The 20523-nt window shown below is 44.9% G+C and overlaps 1 protein-coding gene and 1 long non-coding RNA gene across 3 annotated transcripts in view; one reads left to right on the top strand and one right to left on the bottom strand.

Moving 5' to 3' along the window:
- LOC117521852 (ephrin type-B receptor 1-B) overlaps window positions 1–20523 on the top strand; it is a 667735-nt gene that overhangs the window by 237525 nt on the left and 409687 nt on the right. For both annotated transcript variants that reach the window (XM_034183208.1, XM_034183207.1), the window contains exon 3: window positions 18411–19092. In XM_034183208.1, coding sequence (XP_034039099.1) covers window positions 18411–19092 — 682 coding nt within the window. The remainder of the gene's footprint in view (window positions 1–18410; window positions 19093–20523) is intronic.
- LOC117521857 lies at window positions 742–20428 on the bottom strand. The gene is made up of 3 exons (XR_004564082.1): window positions 20354–20428; window positions 9715–9719; window positions 742–754 (listed from the first exon to the last, which is right to left on the bottom strand). It is a non-coding gene; the product is annotated as an uncharacterized LOC117521857 (long non-coding RNA).

Below are 20523 nucleotides of genomic sequence, written 5' to 3'. Positions count from 1 at the left end.
TTTGTTTTTTTTTTGTCCATTTTAAAGCATTGGAGATCATTGTAGATGAACAGCCTATCACCTTTTTAATCAAACTACGCTGTTCCTCTGAACAATGTCTTGAGTGTCCCATTTTCCTCAGGCTTTCAAAGAGAAAAGCATGTTCAACAGGTGCTGGCTTCATCCTTACATAGGGGACACCTGATTCACACCTGTTTGTTCCACAAAATTGACGAACTCACTGACTGAATGCCACACTACTATTATTGTGAACACCCCCTTTTCTACTTTTTTTTACTAATAGCCCAATTTCATAGCCTTAAGAGTGTGCATATCATGAATGCTTGGTCTTGTTGGATTTGTGAGAATCTACTGGTACCTTGTTTCCCATGTAACAATAGGAAGTATACTCAAAACCTGGATTAATCTTTTTAGTCACATAGCACTACTATTATTCTGAACACTACTGTATTTGGGTTTCATTCATCACTCACAGGTAACTCCAGTCTTGCAAAAGCTCCATTCCTTTACCAATTTATGTCTTAAGTGCCCCATTTGAGCTTCAAATCTTCAGAAAACCTATGGAGTTTGTCCATTATGTAATCTATGGTTGGAAATGGGAAGTAACATTTTAAGGGACCATTCAGAAATGAAAGTGAACATGTGCACATATATGGGGATTCTCCACTTTAAAAATACAAACCCTAATCTCAAACATGGTGAGGGTTTAGAAACATAACCCAGTTGGAATATACATGTGTCAGACTGGCTCCAACTCATTTCCCACCTGCCCTGTTTCAGGCAATTCTTTAATCCAAGCCACTTCTCCCGATATTGTCCAAGGTTACTTCATTCATCTTCTGATATGCTTATCTCTGCAGTCTTCTCCATGATGGGTGCTCTGCTACCATCTAACTGTTGGATGCTGTAGGTCTTATTACAAGACTGGAGCCATCTGAGCTTGATCTGTGTTATTTTAGCTTTTGAAGGTAATGGCAGGAGATCATTATGATGAATGGCCTTTATGAGGGCAGAATCTCAATGGCTTGATGGCAGTGAAATGGGGCTATGGGTAGGGGAACATCAGAGTGAATACATTACTATCTCTACACTTCTCCTTGAATCCTTTCCACTTTTGAATTTTCTTTTATCTCTCACTCTTTATATTTCATTCCTACTCCCTCTTGTCTCGAGCTTGGCTAGCTGTGACTGGTCATTAAAACAAACATTAAGCACTCGGCAAATCCATAGCTCCTCCATCTCCACACTGCTGCCCGTAAAACAGAGCGGCCGTAATGACACACACAATGGCCACACTTGACAATCAGGGCCAGGGAAGAGTGTCTCCTATATTACTGACAAAAGCAAAGCTATTAAGTGTGGAGCCGATGGGTTCATTTGGTTGGTATATTAATGATAGCTGAGTAGTGAGCCTCTCAGTGTTTGTTTGGTGTGTCATTAGCAACACATTTTCAATGAGATAACATAGATATATTATGACATTGTACACAGTGAAACTAGAGACAGCTGAAATTACAGAAACACATTATATCTGTTGTCCTTCACATTATATTTGGTTAGGATTCCAAACCCTTGTATTTGAGGTGAGGTTTCATCATTTTAGTGGTGAAACACACCAAATGTGTTGAAGGTGCATGGCAGTTGTGTTGGTGGTTGATTTTTATTTGAGTGGCCATGTTACTCAGAGTGTGCACAACCTCCGCATCAAAGAAGCAGGCCAGATGCAACCCAGAAGTACCTCAGATGCATGTCATGCATCACAGCTGCAGCACCCCTTGAGAAATTTAGGGCGGTGCCTATTTTTTACCTGTAACATCAGGTGCATGCAGCATATTGTGCAATATGTGCAATATTTCATGTGCAATATTATCCCACAGTTGTATATAATTCTTGTTTTACATTTTACTTGGTCCACATTTTATTTTATTTGGTTGTACATATACTTTGTATAATTTATTGTTAAATTTTATTATCTTCTATTTGGCTACCAAGTACTCGCACCTCGGAAAAGCACCTTTTGGAGTTGCACTCAAATCTCGTTGCAATGCAAATTACAATGACAATAAAGGCAGTTCTGATTCTGATTCATATTTGTATCATGCTGGGAACATTAAATATTTTACCTTTTACTTGAGTATCTATGTCTGTAATAAGTAAATAACATAAAAGCACACACACATACATCTAAAAATAGAGTGGAGGGAAGCTATAATCAAAGACGAATGATGTTGAAAGATAGAGGTGACTGTAGGACATAAAAAGAAATGCCGCTCTAATGTTATATGGTGCAAATATATACACCCATGTAAGCCGGAGCTGTTCACCGCCACACACACACACACACACACACACACACACACACACACACACACACACACACACACACACACACACACACACAAACACAGCTGAAGATGTACAGTCATTTTCAAATTCAGACAAGTTTATTAACAGTGTGTTCCAAATCACTTCAGTATTTTTTTTTTTTAACTGAGATGTAATCCATGATCTACATACTATGAAAAGTGAAATCTTCTATTGTCACATGGAGTTGTGGAAGATACACCACAGAAGAAATATTATACACTCACATATGTATTAACCCTCTGTGGCCGACGCCGTCGTATACGACGGCTAAGACCAAGCTTTACTAAATTATAAATAACTTTTTAATGTTATGAGATAGAAACATACTTTTTTTTGCTGAAAAGTTAACTCTGCAGACTTTCGAGCCAGCCATTGGCCGTCTTTGTACTCCTCATAGAAGCTGTGTGATGACATGCGCAATGTGAGTGTCCAATGGTTTTCCAAAATCCAATCGTGGGGCAGATTTACCTCACGTGAAAAGCCAAAGATCGTATTCAGGAGTGATATGTTACTAGTTGGCCCATTTGAATAGCCCCCTGGGTGCGCCAATGAATACATACTATTCCAATGCGCCTTGCGCCATTATGCACAGTGATCACTGAAAGCAGACGGACAGCCTCTGATGACAATCTCACATGCTCAAACAAAGAGTGTGTAACTATCAGGATTGCTCCACTAGTTTGCATGTGAATGTTACTGGATAACTCTGTTGCTTTCTCGTCATAAAGCACTGTTTACCATATCAATGGACAACAAAATGCATAGACTATTTTGTATATATTGTTCAAAATGTGCATTTGTGTTTATTGTTTGAATCTTTTTGTTGTATAGTCTTTCACACAAGACCTCAAATATTTATATAATATTTATATAATATAAAGGTTTATTATAGTTTGTTGTGTGTTTTGAATAAATGTGTGTGGAAAAATATTTTGCTTTATTTTTTCCTTGCTTATTTTTGATTGTAAACCTTTATTACACTTATAAAACACAACAAAAACATATATATTCTTAAAGCACAGGTTGTCCTGATAAAAAAGAGACATAAAACTTGATTGTGGGATGCAGGGAGAGCTGTTAACAGCAATAATAAATCATTTATGCCAGGCGAGTGAACTGTCCAAAAAATACCCTTGCCCCCAGAGGGTTAATATAGTGGCACAAGTTTTCTAATTTTAGCTCTCATGGAGTTTAATTGAAACAACAAAGAAATGCTTGTAATGTTGACTTTCAGATTTAATTCAAGGGGTTTCACAAGAAATATCCCATTAACCATTTGGGGATTAACACAAATTTTGTGCACAGTCCTTCCATTTTCAGAGACATTAAGTAAATGGAGCAGCTAAATTTCAGAATTATGTTTAATACAAATCATCTCTTTTAGATTCAGTTTTCTTAATAGACAGTGGATGATGAATAGATGAATGTTTCAAATCTTGGCTTTCATTTAAATCAATCATTAAGAAACACAATCACTAATGCACTGTATAGTAAAACAACAGCAAATAGATGTGTGTGTGTGTGTGGGGGGGGGGGGGGGGGGCTTAAAATTGCTGTAATTCCTTAATGGGTAATGTATTTTTGTTAATTACCTCCACCAATGAAGTTGGAGGAGGTTGTGTTTTTGCCCCTGTTTGTTTGTTTGTTTGTGAACAGCCTGGAGCCCACATTTTTTCATATATCATTATGATATTTTTACTGAAGATTCATATCCTGATAGGCAAGAACTGATTCAATTTTCATGGTCATAGGTCAGAGTCAGGACAAATCTTGGAAAAATCCCTGTCTTTAACATTAAATGAATTTTCAAAAATTCATAACTGTGTCAGAACAGATCATATTTCTTTCATATTTGAAAGCATGATGTAGGGTGGTGTTCTTTATTGACTGACAAAGTTTGCTCGAGCTCTGATCTAGATTACAGATTTTGTGGCCATTTAAATTTAACATTGAAAACCCCATTTAAATGGTAAATGGACTGCATTTATATAGCACTTCTCCATCTGTATCAGATGCTCAAAATGCTTTACAATAATGCCTCACATTCACCTCAATGTCAGGTTGCTACACACCGGGAGCGTTGAGGGGATTAAGGATCTTGCCCAAGGGCCCTTGTTGATTTTCTGGTCAGGCTGGGATTTGAACCAAGGAGCCTCTGGTCTCAAGTCCAACACTTTACCACTAGTCCATCACCTCCCCTCCATCTTTTACATTATATCTCAATCAAACATGCCCCAATTACTCTCATATTTGAAAGTGAGGTGCAGACTGGCACTCAAAATCACCTGATAAACTTTGACCCTGATCTGATCCAGATTGTGAATTCTGTAGACATTTGAATTTAATATTGAAAAGCCCATTTGGTGTACATTTCACATTATTTCCCAATCAAAAGTGCCTCAATCGCTCTCATTTGTGCCAATGAGGCACAAACTGACACTTTCAATGAAGAATAAGTTTGATCGGCATCTTATCTGTATTTCTGATTTCGCGGATATTTGATTTTAACATTGAAAAGCCCTTTGATCTATATTTTCTATTGTATTTTAGCTCATGAAAAGTCACTTCTAACAGGACTTTGACCTTGAAAATATTTTCCAAGGTAAAAATGTATCAGGTCTGGTAGATAGTTCAGGCTGGACACAAATGCAGGACTCTGACAGCAAGCTCTGTATGTAAAAACAGTTTACTGAAACAGTAAACGGGGTCCGGTACACAGAAAGGCAGTCCAACAGGAATAACAAAACCAGGAACATCAGGCAAAGGCGTGGTCAAGGAAACAAGCAGGTGGTCAAAAAACACATGAAGCAGGCCGAACAAGAAAACAAGATACAGAGCTAGAGAGAAGGCACTAGGCGCATCAATCTGGCGAGGGAGTAAAGCAAAATGAGGAGCTTAAATACACCCAGGTGATGAGGTGCAGATTGAGAGCAGGTGTGCATGGAATACACCAGAATGAGGGTGTGGCCAGAGAGAGGGAAACACCCACCACCAAGAGCCAGCAGAGACAGACAAGAGAAAAAGTGACAGACAGACCCAAAGAGGAAAAACTCTAACAAGAGAACAAACAAAACAGAAAACAACTGAGAAAAAAACACAAAGCCAAGAAATAAAAGCAGACAAAACTCAGTTCCTGACAACATTAGTGGAATTGGAAACTAGTGTTGGCGGAGGTTTGCGCTGTACATGCACGGTGCTCTAGTTTGAATTAAAACTGAAAGTCGGCAACTCAGTGGTATCTTGAATTTGATATTTCTGCGCCATTGTGATGGTGGCGCAGAGGCAAAATTACAAATAATGTCACTGTCCAAATATTTATGCTGACAATAAATGCTGTTGATAATTTAAAGATAAGTTAGACTTTTACGCGATGGCACAAAAAGCATCTTACCTTGAGCGAATATGAATGACACATGCTGGCAACATACATCTGCGCCTTGGTGCATAATGCATGTACCAAATACACCAACACTGTTTTTATACACAAATTTTTGAAGGGGAAATGGATGCAATGACCAGGGAATTCCATTAACAGCAAAGTGACGGGTGATGATGCTTTTGCTTTTCTCTTTTCACTGCCAAGGTCGGGCAGATGTCGCACAGCGTCGGTGATGTATTTGATTTAAATGATGTAAAAGGTTGGGTAAAAGTGAATAAACAGAATGGGGGTGGGGGAGAACATACTCTCTGGACTCCTTATGTGGAACTTGTCCTTGCTTAGGCTGTTCATGCTGAAGTCTTACAAAAGGACAAATGATAAATATGTCGCACAATGGATTCCGGCATTATTCCTCCGAGTAATCAAATGCTTTCTTCCTACAGAGGCACAAACAAATGTGTCTTGTATCCTCAAGCTCCTCACCAGTCACCCAATCAATATGTGGTCAGTAAAGCATCAAATTATAAACACGCTCATATTGTAAAAAGTATGCCAACAACAGATGAACACAAAGAACTTTGGATCCAAAGTTGTGTTTTTTGCAACGCAACTGATGCATCTATTGTTGTGCGTTTGACAAAATGGCGACACCGTATGTACCACTCACAAAGGAACGTAGTCCATTAATGTATAATCCAATGAATGTGCGGACAGATTTCAGGCGGGCATTACCGGAGAGGCCTCGGGGCGCCTCTCTCCGGTGTGAAAGATGGCGGTCATTTCGCGAGATGAGGGGCAGCGAGGACCCCCTTCTAGAGTGGAGCAGACAGCAGCAGACGAGCACGGGGCTGGCTGTATTAATGAACAGGCAGTGCTGAAAGGGACAGCTTCCTGTAATGCTGATGAATGGTCATTACATAGCAGAGACGAGAGAGGAGAGCAGAATGGGAAGGAAGGAGCGAGGCGGAGGGGGCAGAGTAGCACACAGTGGGCACAGGAGGAGTGGAGGTGAAAAAAGGCTTTAATTTGCACCACAGATTTCTGAAAACTCGTTTATCTTGTCAGCGGTGTCACTGTTTTGCCCTCACCCGACCCCAACCTTGTGGAAGATTTTAATACAGACGCCTCTCTTTCATACGACAACTATTCCTATCACCTATAGTGTTTTATGAAGTTGATGGCTCGCATGTATTCCATAGATGTCTTGTCCCAACCCTTTATGGTCTTATTTTACAAGATTCTTTGAAACTTCTCCATTATTTTCCCATTTCTTGGCACAGAGCTTTCTCTTGTCATGCCCCTGTTCTGTGGAATAATCTCCCTGCATCAATAAAAGTCTCAGATTCTGTAGAGACTTTCAAGTCCAAACTTAAGATGCATTTATTTTCTCTTTTTTATGGCTCGCATACTGGCATAGTATGTTACTATGCTTCCTACCCTTTTAAATTCATTTAATTAGTAAACAGAGTGGGTCTTGGCCTCAGCTTTATCTAAAGTCTGGGTCTGGGTCTGTTAGTGAAGCTTGGGGCTAGTGGCCCTGCCATCACCTTAGTATTTCTTCTGCGTTCCTGTTGCTTAATGCTGATGAATTATACTTTAAGTGTAGTTTTTCTTGGTGACTGACTGTTTTCTTTTTTTCTCTGTCCGAGATGTGGCTGGATCCACACGCTGGATTGGCTGATCTCTGCAGTGGGAGCAGGACAGACTCCGCTGTAGGAACAAATCCAATAAGTGGCTTTATGACTCTGTCTCCCCAACCCCCTTCCCTCCTGATGGTGGACTGAATGCCTGCATGGAGTCTCGTCAGTTGTTGTTGTGTTGTGTGTTGTACTGTACACATTTTTGGTAGAATGGCCGAAGCAGATTGTCACCCCTTTGAGTCTGGTGTGCTTCAGGTTTCTTCCTCAATATCATCCATCCATCCATCTTGGGGCCATTACTTCATGTGGATGAAAGCTGTGGAATGACTGATTCAGCACCAGTGCACTCCTTTTTACTGGGACTCTGCTATTCACCTTTTGGTTGTGTTTTGAGCCATCGATTACTGTGATAACTAGACTCAATACCTGTATGGCTGCTAAGCTGCAACATTTCTGTCATCGCATGTTCAACAATTCCCTGTTGTGCTCGGTAACATGGCCCAAGCAGAGGGTCACCCCCTTGAGTCTGGTCTGCTTGAGGTTTCTTCCTCAAATCATCAGATGGAGTTTTTCCTTACCGCTGTCACCTGTGTGCTTGCTTTAGGGGTTGGTAAGGTTAGGCCGTACTTGTGTGAAGCGCCTTGAGGCAGCTTTGTTGTGATTCAGTGCTACATAAATTAAATAAATTGAATTGTTTGAGTAGTTTTTGAATTTTTAGGTGCGCTTCCCTGCGATTTGGCACTTATTTTACTACAAAATGCACCACAGAGAAAATAATCTTTTAAACTTTTTTTTATTATTCATTTGAACTTGTATTGTACAATCTAGAATGTGATGTTATGACATTATGAGATGGAGAACATTTGAAATGCCTGTGGCTAAAAAAGTGAACAAATTTGCTACACCTTGCTGAATCATGCTCTGTTGTAAATGTATCCAGCTGAGTCACTTGTTGCTGAATAGAGGGTTCAGAAAAGGCATTCAGCAGGGATTTCTTCTTTTTTATTGGTCCATGAAAAGGGGAGAGGGTGTCCTCCCTTGCAGATATGCCCCTGTCACCATATGTACACTGGTAGTGCTCATTTAACACAGTAAGGGTTAGTTTTACACTGGTGATTTTACTGTGTAGATACATTTTTCAGATGGTCCATATTCTATATGACACCAATCTCGGTTGGGGAATTAACCTGAAATGGTCTGGTGTCCTGTCCAGGGACAGTCATCATCAGTACTACTCTCTGGTATCTGGGGATAAACACCAACACCAATAGGCCTCATGGCCAATATAGGCCTCATTTCTTACTTCTCGGTTTTTTTGTCTGGATGGTGTGTCATGTTTCACCTCAATTAAAAATAGTTGAACAGCTGGGACTTTAAACTTCAGAGCAAGCAGGAAACTTTACAAGATGCATGCAGACCTGAAATATCAAAAAAACGACAGACTCATTTGGCTGAAGACATCATTGAATCTCCCTAATGCACTGGTGTTAGGATAATTGTTTTGTGTGTGTTGGGGAAGTAGGGATGTTCAATCTTTGAACTCCACAACTCACTGGCAGGATTAAAAGGAAGGTTCTCTTAAGAAAAAAAAAAAAAAAAATTAAAATTCCAGATTGAATTTGATATGTAAAGGCTCCAGTCAGCACAGGTTGTGGACATGCCCTCGGACTTATGTTGCGTGCAACAGAAGATGATGTTCAGAATTCTGCTATCTTGGGGCTTTTGGTGACCTTCACTGGTCATGACCAAAGGAGATGCCCTGTGTCATTCTTCCTATTTACCCTGTACAGTATGGTCATTACCCCTCTTTTACTGTTATATGCCGATTTAAAAACACTTGCCATAATAAAAGTAGCCTAGTAAACAAAATAAATTAGTGTTGTGTTACGCTGTAATATTTTTTCATTTTACACAGCTCCAATGTTACTTAACACTAATTTCCCAAAGTCAAGCTTAGTAGCCCCAATCCACATTTCATATTTCAACGTAATTCCTCTTCACGATTCTTAGCTTTTCTAACCAAATATTAATGGTACATTTTCATCATGATTTGGTGCAGTCACTTAATAATCTAAGGGGCCTCTGATGCTCATCCACACCTGCAAATGCGAGGACTGTTTCACTTCAGTATTTCTGTCAGGTTGGCACTTGGCCGCCACAAAGTAGCCGCCATCTGTCTAATTGTAATTCAATAGGACATAATGTCGAATTTGTTCCACACCATATTTTAAAATGCGTCTACTCAGTGCCCAGCCACGCTTTGCATAGATGGCAAATAACAGCGTGTCCAAAGTAATTACTGGGTTTGTACTTAAACACTGGCTGTACACGTGCTATAGACATTTATGGGGCAACATGGGGAAGCAGTGTTTTTGCTCTGGCTACACTTAAGGAATTATTTTTATTTAGTACCATCCCCATGAATAAATCCACTCCTCACTGAAATTCCACCCAAAAAACCAACTTAAATCTATATTTTTACAAATTTATTAGTCAACTAATGAAGTGTATAAATTCTTCCGAATAATAATAGCTATCTATTTTAGTAGGTTTCTTTAGTCATAATATTTAGAAAATATGAATTGATGGGTAAAATTTATTTTAGTGTGATCACAGACAATAAGTTTGGAAACCTTTTCCAAGGATTTTTATTATTATTATTATTTCTATTTTCAGTTGCCATTCATAATTGGCAGTTGTTTTGAAGCACTGTCTCCTGATGTGAATAAAGTTACGCTCTTAATATAATATGTTGTATAATTTCCTTAATGCTAGCTTGCTGTTTTGTGCAATGTCATGGCGTTGACATTGTATGTAGTGTTAGCATGAGCTGTGCCTCCACTGAGAACAATGGAATTTATAATGTAAGACCTATTTCAGAATTTTGTAGCATCAAGCAGATGGAAAAACACAGGATTTACAATGAACATTAAAACAACAACAAAAACAAAACAAAAAAATATACTTGTAGTGGCTAGAGACATGAGCAAGGGGAGCACCTTAAAAGCATTAAAACAGCGATTCGCAATTGATTTGCTGTATTATGTCTTAAAGTCGCTACGTCACACAATGTGATACTAATAGGCTAACATAATGTGATGTTTACAGGCTAATTTTAGCATGAAAACTCGCTCATGTCACATAACGCATCACAATTAAGTCTGTGCATAACACAGTGCTAACAGTCTGTTAGCATAAGCTGAAGTCCCCAAATTGTGAGCATTGTGTTGTGTGGGCCGCTGAAGAGGAGGTACTGCTGGCCCACCACCACCAGAGGGCGCCCTGTCTGGAGTGCGGGCTCCAGGCACCAGAGGGCGCTGCCGCCTCACAGGAGCAGCCGGGGTGACAGCTGTCACTTATCACCTACAACAGCTGTCACCAATCATCTGATCAACAGTGGTATATCAGCAGGACGACATCTCCACCTCTTTGCCGAGATATCGCTCTACCTAGAAGGTACCGTACTCAGCTGACTGTGTTTTTTGACAGTAACCCTTTACTACTCTTGTGCGTTAACTAGCAGATATTCTTCCAACGAGAGGTGGAGGTGGTTTTCCCGCCTTACGGATTACTGGGTGCAAACGCACCCACATTTAACTGTTTTTGTTCCTCGCCAGCAGTACCAGATCCGACACGCAGAGGCAGTGGCCACCTGGGAGTTCGGGACTTGGTGGCTCCAGTATTCCCGGGGTTCGGTGGCGGAGGAAATCGTGTGGTTCCGGTTCTACTTTGGACAGACGTCTCTTATCTTCGAGCCTGCCCACGTGACACATTCTTGTGAATTGACTTCTCTGTCTATTGTTGTGATCCGTTGTGTTTGTTGTGCATATTCACAACAGTAAAGTGTTGTTATTTGACTTCCTCCATTGTCCGTTCATTTGCGCCCCCTGTTGTGGGTCCGTGTTCCTACACTTTCACAACAGGATATCTCGGCCAACGTCATGGACCCCGAGGGGCGTCAACCGGCTGTTGAACGGCCAATGGAAGAGCAGGGCGCACAGGCGTCTGCAGGAGGAATGATCGGTGAGTTGCAGCGAATCCTCACCGCCTTTACGGCTCGGTTGGATCTAATGACTGAGCAGAACGTCCTCCTTAACCGCAGGGTGGAGGCTCTCGCCGCGCAGGTGGAAGCGCGCCCTCAGGGCGCTGCTGCGGCTCCCCCTCCTGTCGATCCTGTGCGCAACAGTGACATTCCACAGGTCGTTCAACGACCCCTCCTACCTTCCCCTGAAGCATACATAAGCCCTCCAGAGCCATACGGGGGTTGTGTGGAGACATGCGCGGACTTTCTTATGCAGTGTTCGCTCGTCTTCTTATGCAGTGTTCGCTCGTCTTCGCACAACGTCCCGTCATGTACGCGACTGATGCTAGTAAGATAGCTTATGTAATTAATCTGCTTCGTGGCGAGGCACGCGCTTGGGCTACAGCGCTCTGGGAGCAAAATTCATGGCTCCTTCTGACATATGATGGGTTTGTGAGGGAGTTCAGAACAGTGTTCGATCACCCAAATAGAGGAGAGACCGCTTCAGCCGTGCTGCTGTCAATGAGACAGGGGCGCCGGAGCGCAGCTGCTTATGCAGTCGACTTCCGCATCACGGCTGCGAGGTCCGGCTGGAATGGCACTGCCCTCCGTGCCGCCTTCGTAAACGGACTGTCGTTGGTCCTGAAGGAGCACCTGGTGGCCAAGGACGAACCGCGGGATTTAGACGGGCTTATTGATCTCGTTATATGATTAGACAATCGGTTAGAAGAACGCCGTCGGGAACGAGACGAAGGGCGTGGCCGGGCACGTGCCGTCCCTCTCCCTTCCGGTTCCGACCGAGTTCTGCCCTCCCCACGCTCCACGGCCTCTACGCTCCGTGTGGTTACAGCTCCCCCTGCTGATGAAGCTATGGACACGAGCAGGGCCACATTTAGGCCACCAGATAGACAGAGGAGGCTGGTCCGCGGAGCGTGCTTTGTTTGTGGCTCAATAGAGCATCAAGTGAGGGACTGCCCCGAGCGGTTAAACACCAACGCCCGCCCCTAGAAACTGGGTTAGGGGTGGGCCAAAACATTCACGTGGGACATACCCATATTGCCACACGACTCCCAGTTACAATCCTTTATGAGGATTTAACCCTGAAGGCCCCAGCACTGGTGGACACGGGCTCTGAAGGGAATCTGCTAGACAGCAGATGGGCCAGGGAGGCAGGGCTCCCTCTGGTGGCGCTTACCTCGCCTGTGCAGGTGCAAGCACTAGATGGCTCCCTACTCCCTCTAATCACACATAAGACACCACCAGTAACTCTGGTGGTGTCAGGAAACCACCGGGAGGAGATCGGGTTTTTTGTGACTCCTGCCACCTCCCGTGTGATTCTCGGGTTCCCCTGGATGTTAAAACACAATCCCCGGATTGATTGGCCGTCCGGCGTAGTGGTTCAGTGGAGCGAGACCTGCCATCGGGTATGTTTAGGTTCCTCGGTTCCTCCCGGTTCCCAGACTAAGGAGGAGGTCAGAGTCCCGCCCAATCTTGGGACGGTGCCGGTGGAGTACCATGACCTTGTAGATGTGTTCAGTAAGGATCTGGCGCTCACCCTTCCCCCCCACTGTCCGTACGATTGTGCCATTGATTTGGTCCCAGGCGTTGAGTTCCCGTCCAGCAGGCTGTACAACCTCTCACGACCTGAGCGCGAATCAGTGGAGACCTACATCTGGGACTCTTTAGCTGCCGGGTTGATCCGGAATTCCACCTCCCCGATGGGTGCAGGTTTCTTTTTTGTGGGTAAAAAAGACGGCGGACTTCGTCCATGCATTGATTATAGGGGGCTGAACGAAATCACGGTTCGTAATCGATACCCGTTGCCCTTGTTGGATTCAGTGTTCACGCCCCTGCATGGAGCCCAGATTTTCACTAAGCTAGATCTTAGAAATGCGTATCACCTGGTTCGGATCCGGAAGGGAGACGAGTGGAAGACAGCATTTAACACCACCTTAGGTCACTTTGAGTACCTGGTCATGCCGTTCGGCCTCACAAACGCCCCCGCGACGTTCCAAGCATTAGTTAATGATGTCTTGCGGGACTTCCTGCACCGATTCGTCTTCGTATATCTAGACGATATACTCATCTTTTCTCCGGATCCTGAGACTCATGTCCGGCATGTACGTCAGGTCCTGCAGCGGTTGTTGGAGAACCGGCTGTTTGTGAAGGGCGAGAAGTGTGAGTTTCATCACACCTCTTTGTCCTTCCTGGGGTTTATCATCTCCCCCAACTCCATCGCTCCTGATCCGGCCAAGGTTGCGGCGGTGAGAGACTGGCCCCAACCCACCAGCCGTAGGAAGCTGCAACAGTTCCTCGGCTTTGCAAATTTCTACAGGAGGTTCATTAAGGGCTACAGTCAGGTAGTTAGCCCCCTGACAGCCCTGACCTCTCCAAAAGTTCCCTTCACCTGGTCGGATCGGTGCGATGCCGCGTTCAAGGAGTTGAAACGGCGCTTCTCGACCTGTTCTGGTGCAGCCCGATCCTAGTCGCCAGTTTGTGGTTGAAGTGGACACCTCGGACTCAGGGATAGGAGCCGTGCTATCTCAGAGCGGAAAGGCCGATAAGGTCCTTCACCCGTGTGCCTATTTTTCCCGCAGGTTGACCCCGGCCAAACGGAACTATGACGTCGGCAATCGAGAACTCCTTGCGGTGAAAGAGGCTCTTGAAGAGTGGAGACATCTGTTGGAGGGAACGTCCGTGCCATTCGCGGTTTTCACTGACCACCGGAACCTGGAGTATATCAGGACCGCCAAGTGGCTGAACCCCAGGCAAGCCCGCTGGTCACTGTTCTTCGGCCGTTTTGACTTCCGGATCACCTACCGCCCCGGGACCAAAAACCAGAGATCGGATGCCTTGTCCCGGGTGCATGAAGACGAAGTCAAAACGGAGTTGTCGGATCCACCGGAACCTATCATCCCGGAGTCCGCTATCGTGGCCACCCTCACCTGGGACGTAGAGAAAACCGTCCGGGAGGCCCTGGCACGGAGCCCGGATCCCGGAACTGGGCCGAAGAACAGACTTTATGTCCCACCAGAGGCCAGGGCTGCAGTTCTGGACTTCTGTCACGGCTCCAAGTTCTCCTGTCATCCAGGGGTGCGTGGGACCGTGGCAGTTGTCCGGCAGCGCTTCTGGTGGGCATCCCTGGAGGCCGACGTCCGGGATTATATCCAGGCCTGCACCACCTGCGCCAGGGGCAAGGCTGACCACCGCAGGGCATCGGGACTTCTCCAGCCACTGCCTGTGCCTCATCGCCCCTGGTCCCACATCGGCCTGGATTTTGTCACGGGCCTCCCGCCGTCCCAGGGCAACACCACCATCCTCACGATAGTGGACCGATTCTCCAAGGCGGCCCACTTCGTGGCCCTCCCGAAGCTCCCGACTGCCCAGGAGACAGCGGACCTCCTGGTCCACCACGTCGTCCGGCTGCATGGGATTCCAACAGACATCATCTCCGATTGCGGTCCCCAGTTCTCCTCGCAAGTCTGGAGGAGCTTCTGCCGGGAACTGGGGGCCACGGTGAGTCTCTCGTCCGGGTATCATCCTCAGACCAACGGGCAAGCAGAACGGGTAAACCAGGAGGTGGAACAGGCCTTGCGCTGCGTGACGGCCGCGCACCCGGCGGCCTGGAGTACCCATTTGGCCTGGATCGAGTATGCCCATAACAGCCAGGTGTCTTCAGCCACCGGCCTCTCCCCTTTTGAGGTGTGTCTGGGGTATCAGCCCCCGTTGTTTCCGGTGGTTGAGGGAGAGGTCGGTGTGCCCTCGGTCCAGGCCCACCTGCGGAAGTGCCGTCGGGTGTGGCGCGCCGCCCGTTCTGCTTTGCTAAAGGCCCGGACGAGGGCAAAGGCCCATGCAGACCGTCGGCGGACCCCGGCCCCTGCGTATCGGCCAGGGCAGGAGGTGTGGTTGTCCACAAAGGACATTCCCCTCAAAGTGGACTCCCCCAAACTACAGGACCGTTACATCGGCCCCTTCAAAATCCTTAAGGTCATCAGTCCAGCCGCAGTGAGGCTTCAGCTTCCGGCCTCACTGCGGATCCATCCTGTTTTCCATGTGTCCCGGATAAAACCTCATCACACCTCACCCCTCTGTGCTCCGGGTCCGGCGCCGCCTCCTGCCCGGATCATCGATGGCAAGCCGGCTTGGACTGTGCGCCGGCTCTTGGATGTCCGTAGGATGGGCCGGGGCTTCCAGTATTTGGTGGACTGGGAGGGGTACGGACCCGAAGAACGCTCCTGGGTGAAGAAGAGCTTCATCCTGGACCTGGCCCTCCTGGCCGATTTCTACCGCCGCCACCCGGACAAGCCTGGTCGGGCGCCAGGAGGCGTCCGTTGAGGGGGGGGTCCTGTTGTGTAGGCCGCTGAAGAGGAGGTACTGCTGGCCCACCACCACCAGAGGGCGCCCTGTCTGGAGTGCGGGCTCCAGGCACCAGAGGGCGCTGCCGCCTCACAGGAGCAGCCGGGGTGACAGCTATCACTTATCACCTACAACAGCTGTCACCAATCATCTGATCAACAGTGGTATATCAGCAGGACGACATCTCCACCTCTTTGCCGAGATATCGCTCTACCTAGAAGGTACCGTACTCAGCTGACTGTGTTTTTTGACAGTAACCCTTTACTACTCTTGTGCGTTAACTAGCAGATATTCTTCCAACGAGAGGTGGAGGTGGTTTTCCCGCCTTACGGATTACTGGGTGCAAACACACCCACATTTAACTGTTTTTGTTCCTCGCCAGCAGTACCAGATCCGACACGCGGAGGCAGTGGCCACCTGGGAGTTCGGGACTTGGCGGCTCCAGTATTCCCGGGGTTCGGTGGCGGAGGAAATCGTGTGGTTCCGGTTCTACTTTGGACAGACGTCTCTTATCTTCGAGCCTGCCCACGTGACACATTCTTGTGAATTGACTTCTCTGTCTATTGTTGTGATCCGTTGTGTTTGTTGTGCATATTCACAACAGTAAAGTGTTGTTATTTGACTTCCTCCATTGTCCGTTCATTTGCGCCCCCTGTTGTGGGTCCGTGTTCCTACACTTTCACAACACATTGGGAATTATCATGTGCTTAAAAAACATACTTTGTTTAGAAAATCTTGCTGCACATCTTGAGATAATTTTACATGTTGCCATTAAAGAAAATCGACAGTCTAACTATATGTGGTATTTGAGTTTTTTACCAAACAGACTAATGTATTGAATAATCAGGTCCCATCTTATCTTAGGGACCTCGTAGTACCATATCACCCCAATAGAGCGCTTCGCTCTCAGACTGCAGGCTTACTTGTAGTTCCTAGGGTTTGTAAGAGTAGAATGGGAGGCAGAGCCTTCAGCTTTCAGGCTCCTCTCCTGTGGAACCAGCTCCCAATTCAGATCAGGGAGACAGACACCCTCTCTACTTTTAAGATTAGGCTTAAAACTTTCCTTTTTGCTAAAGCTTATAGTTAGGGCTGGATCAGGTGACCCTGAACCATCCCTTAGTTATGCTGCTATAGACGTAGACTGCTGGGGGGTTCCCATGATGCACTGTTTCTTTCTCTTTTTGCTCTGTATGCACCACTCTGCATTTAATCATTAGTGATCGATCTCTGCTCCCCTCCACAGCATGTCTTTTTCCTGGTTCTCTCCCTCAGCCCCAACCAGTCCCAGCAGAAGACTGCCCCTCCCTGAGCCTGGTTCTGCTGGAGGTTTCTTCCTGTTAAAAGGGAGTTTTTCCTTCCCACTGTAGCCAAGTGCTTGCTCACAGGGGGTCGTTTTGACCGTTGGGGTTTTACATCATTATTGTATGGCCTTGCCTTACAATATAAAGCGCCTTGGGGCAACTGTTTGTTGTGATTTGGCGCTATATAAAAAAAAATTGATTGATTGATTGATGTATAGAATTGGTAGTAGAGTAGAGTGTGGAGAATTGTCACAAAATAAGAGTATTCACATTATGGGTGTGCGGTATTTGTGGTTGACAGTAGAAATTATATAAATTTGGATCTATGGTAGAGATTTGTACTCCACCAACCTATCGCGATAACGCCCACGGAGTTTTTCAATCCAGGAAAACTGAAACATCTGTGAACCACTGCTCCTTTGCTGCAAACAGAGTGCGGAGGGGAGGGGAGTGTTCTGAGCTGAGGTGTGTGTCACTGACACAAGGATTCTAGCAGTGAATTTAACAGGCAAGTATTGAGGAGTTCTGTCGCTGAACACCAAAAAGCCAAGACAGCAACGTGCAATATTTGCAAAGCCGTTGTTTCAGGGGATGGTCCGGGCAGAGGGGTCACTCACTTGCGACCTGAATAAAACATATGAGGAAACACCACATAAAATAATGCAAAGATTTTTTTAACCGGAGCAGAAAGACAAAATCAGCCAGGGAACAATGATTTACTGACTGACTTCAAATATGAGTAAATTAAGTACTTTTTTGTTGTTTTGGGGGAGCGGGGTTTCTTGTTTCTTTTTGAAAATGAGGAATGTCTGCATTCTGAAAATTGTTCATGTATTCCGAGTGGGTGTGCCATCTAGTGTTCAAGAGATGAAACCTCAACCACTGACCTAACAAGAAATTCATGTTTTCATTAAAAGATCAAATTTAGGCTTGCATCTTTGATGTAGCTTCTGGCAAATTCTAGCCATAGTTTTGAGATCTGCACAATAAATGTTCTCAAAATTACATTATATGTTTTTGTTATTTGCTATGGGGCTATAAAACCCATTCAGAAACACTTGCATTATAATTTTTACACTTATGTTTATATATATATATATATATATGTGAATTTTAGGTCATATCACCCAGCCCTAATTTGCATGCATGTATTGTTTGAATTTTCCCAACAGTGAGGCAGGTTGATTCATTTGTATTAGATCCAATGGTAGACTTGAATTTAGTTCCTGTTACTAATGACTGATACCTTGTGTGTACAGACTGACAGTGGCTTGATACACTTCACAAAGTATCTTTGTCACAAATTGTTATTGATCAACCATGTTTATCTCTTTCTGTATTTACAGTGGGAGGAGGTGAGTGGCTATGATGAGAACCTTAACACCATCAGGACCTACCAGGTGTGTAATGTCTTTGAGCCCAGTCAGAACAACTGGCTCCTCACCACATTTATCGATCGGCGCGGTGCTCAGCGCATCTACGTGGAGATTCGATTCACCGTACGCGACTGCAGTTCCATCCCCAATGTTCCAGGTTCCTGTAAGGAGACTTTCAATCTCTACTACTATGAAACTGATGCTGTCATTGCCACCAAGGGCACTGCCTTCTGGATGGAAGCCCCTTACCTCAAGGTAGACACTATTGCCGCAGACGAAAGCTTCTCACAGGTGGACTTCGGGGGGCGCTTAATGAAGGTCAACACAGAGGTGCGAAGCTTTGGGCCGCTATCTAAGAACGGCTTCTATCTGGCCTTTCAGGACTACGGTGCCTGTATGTCTCTGCTGTCAGTGAGGGTGTTTTATAAAAAGTGCCCCAGTGTGGTCCAGAACTTTGCAATCTTCCCAGAGACCATGACAGGGGCTGAGAGCACCTCCCTGGTCATTGCCAGAGGGATCTGCATTCCCAACTCAGAGGAAGTAGATGTCCCTATAAAACTCTACTGCAACGGAGACGGAGAGTGGATGGTTCCTATCGGGAGCTGCACTTGCAAGGCCGGATTTGAACCCGACAACGGCAACGTGTGTCGAGGTAAGTAACAAGTGAAGCTGAATCCATTTCATATCATATTATTACCATCTGACAATGTTAACACTCGAAGACGTTAGGATACTACTTCCAAATTTCAAGTTTTTGCTTTTCATTATTGACTCTTTTAAAAATCAGACTCCCCATAATAGCACCACTCAGATCCTCACAGACAGGCAATGTGAATTTGTTCTATGTCAGTCTGGCACATTAAAAGGCATCAATGTATCGTGGATCACAGATTTTCCGCATCTTTGAAAAGGCTGAATTGATTGTTTCATCCGTTTTGCTGAGCGTGATGTGCTGTACTTCTTTGTGGATCACATCCACCTCCGGCATACTAGAAATGTTCATTAGCATTGATTCTTAATCCACGGTGAACACCAGCCTTCTGTGCAGCCCACTTTACGGATTGTGAGAGGTTTTGATTTTGCTTCACTATGGCGTGTGGAAGACAACATTTTGAGATTGTCCCAAGGAACGTAAAGACGAAGTTAATGTGAGGTTTTGTTCAAGCTGCCGCTTTCGACCTGTCCTCTAATGCACCTTCACGGTGTGTCTCCTGGTATTCTCACACACTCATACATTCACACAAAGAGAAAATTTGCTCAAGGTGTTTGGTGATAATATGAGTGGCTCGGGGCTCGCACCGTTTCGCAGTATTGGTTGGCCTGCCCTCCCAGAGGTTAGCTAGACAGTGTGCGGAGCTCAGATAAGATTGATTGATGCACATCTGCTCTGATCAATAAACAGATATGAGAGAGCCACATATCTACAAAGCAGAGGGTATGTGACTGGGTCTACTGTTGGCTTTTTGCTTTGCTTTATGTCCTGTGCGGAACAAATCCACAGTCACAGTCCTTGGCAAAGGTATGACTTTCAGACACGAGGGACAAAGTTGGCTGTGTTTAGTTGGCTCACAGTGCAGACTTTTAAGAACATATTGGCAGCTTCCATTCCTCATCTTATTTTCAACACTTCATGGCCACGCTCTTTTACATTCACAGATTATTTCCTTTCACGTGACTTTATAGCTGTGGTTACTATCATATATTATTTTGCAAGATGTATTTAATTCACTCTTTTATGTTTTGGAAGCAAATATATTGTATGTGTGTGTGTGTGTGTGTGTGTGTAAGTTTATGGATATTATTTTTGTGTCTAAATTGTTATCAGTGTTTATCAAACCCCAACCTATGGCACTAAAAGATGAAGCCAAGGCAGAAGTGGCAGATCTTGTAGTTCCTTGAATGGTTACTTGCACAGTCACTCTCCATTGAAGCCCATGTTAAAATGTCCAACCTGACACCAGAAATAAACATGCTTATTGCCTGGTACAAAAAGAAATGATTTTGGTCTTTATAGCTAGTTTTCCCCCCCCCCCCCCTTTATTTTTCCTTTAATAATAACTCATCAGTTTGTGCTGTGTTTAAA

This window comes from Thalassophryne amazonica, chromosome 12 (assembly GCF_902500255.1).
Source record: "Thalassophryne amazonica chromosome 12, fThaAma1.1, whole genome shotgun sequence".
NCBI lineage: Eukaryota > Metazoa > Chordata > Actinopteri > Batrachoidiformes > Batrachoididae > Thalassophryne > Thalassophryne amazonica.
This window is presented reverse-complemented; position numbering and strand designations above follow the sequence as displayed.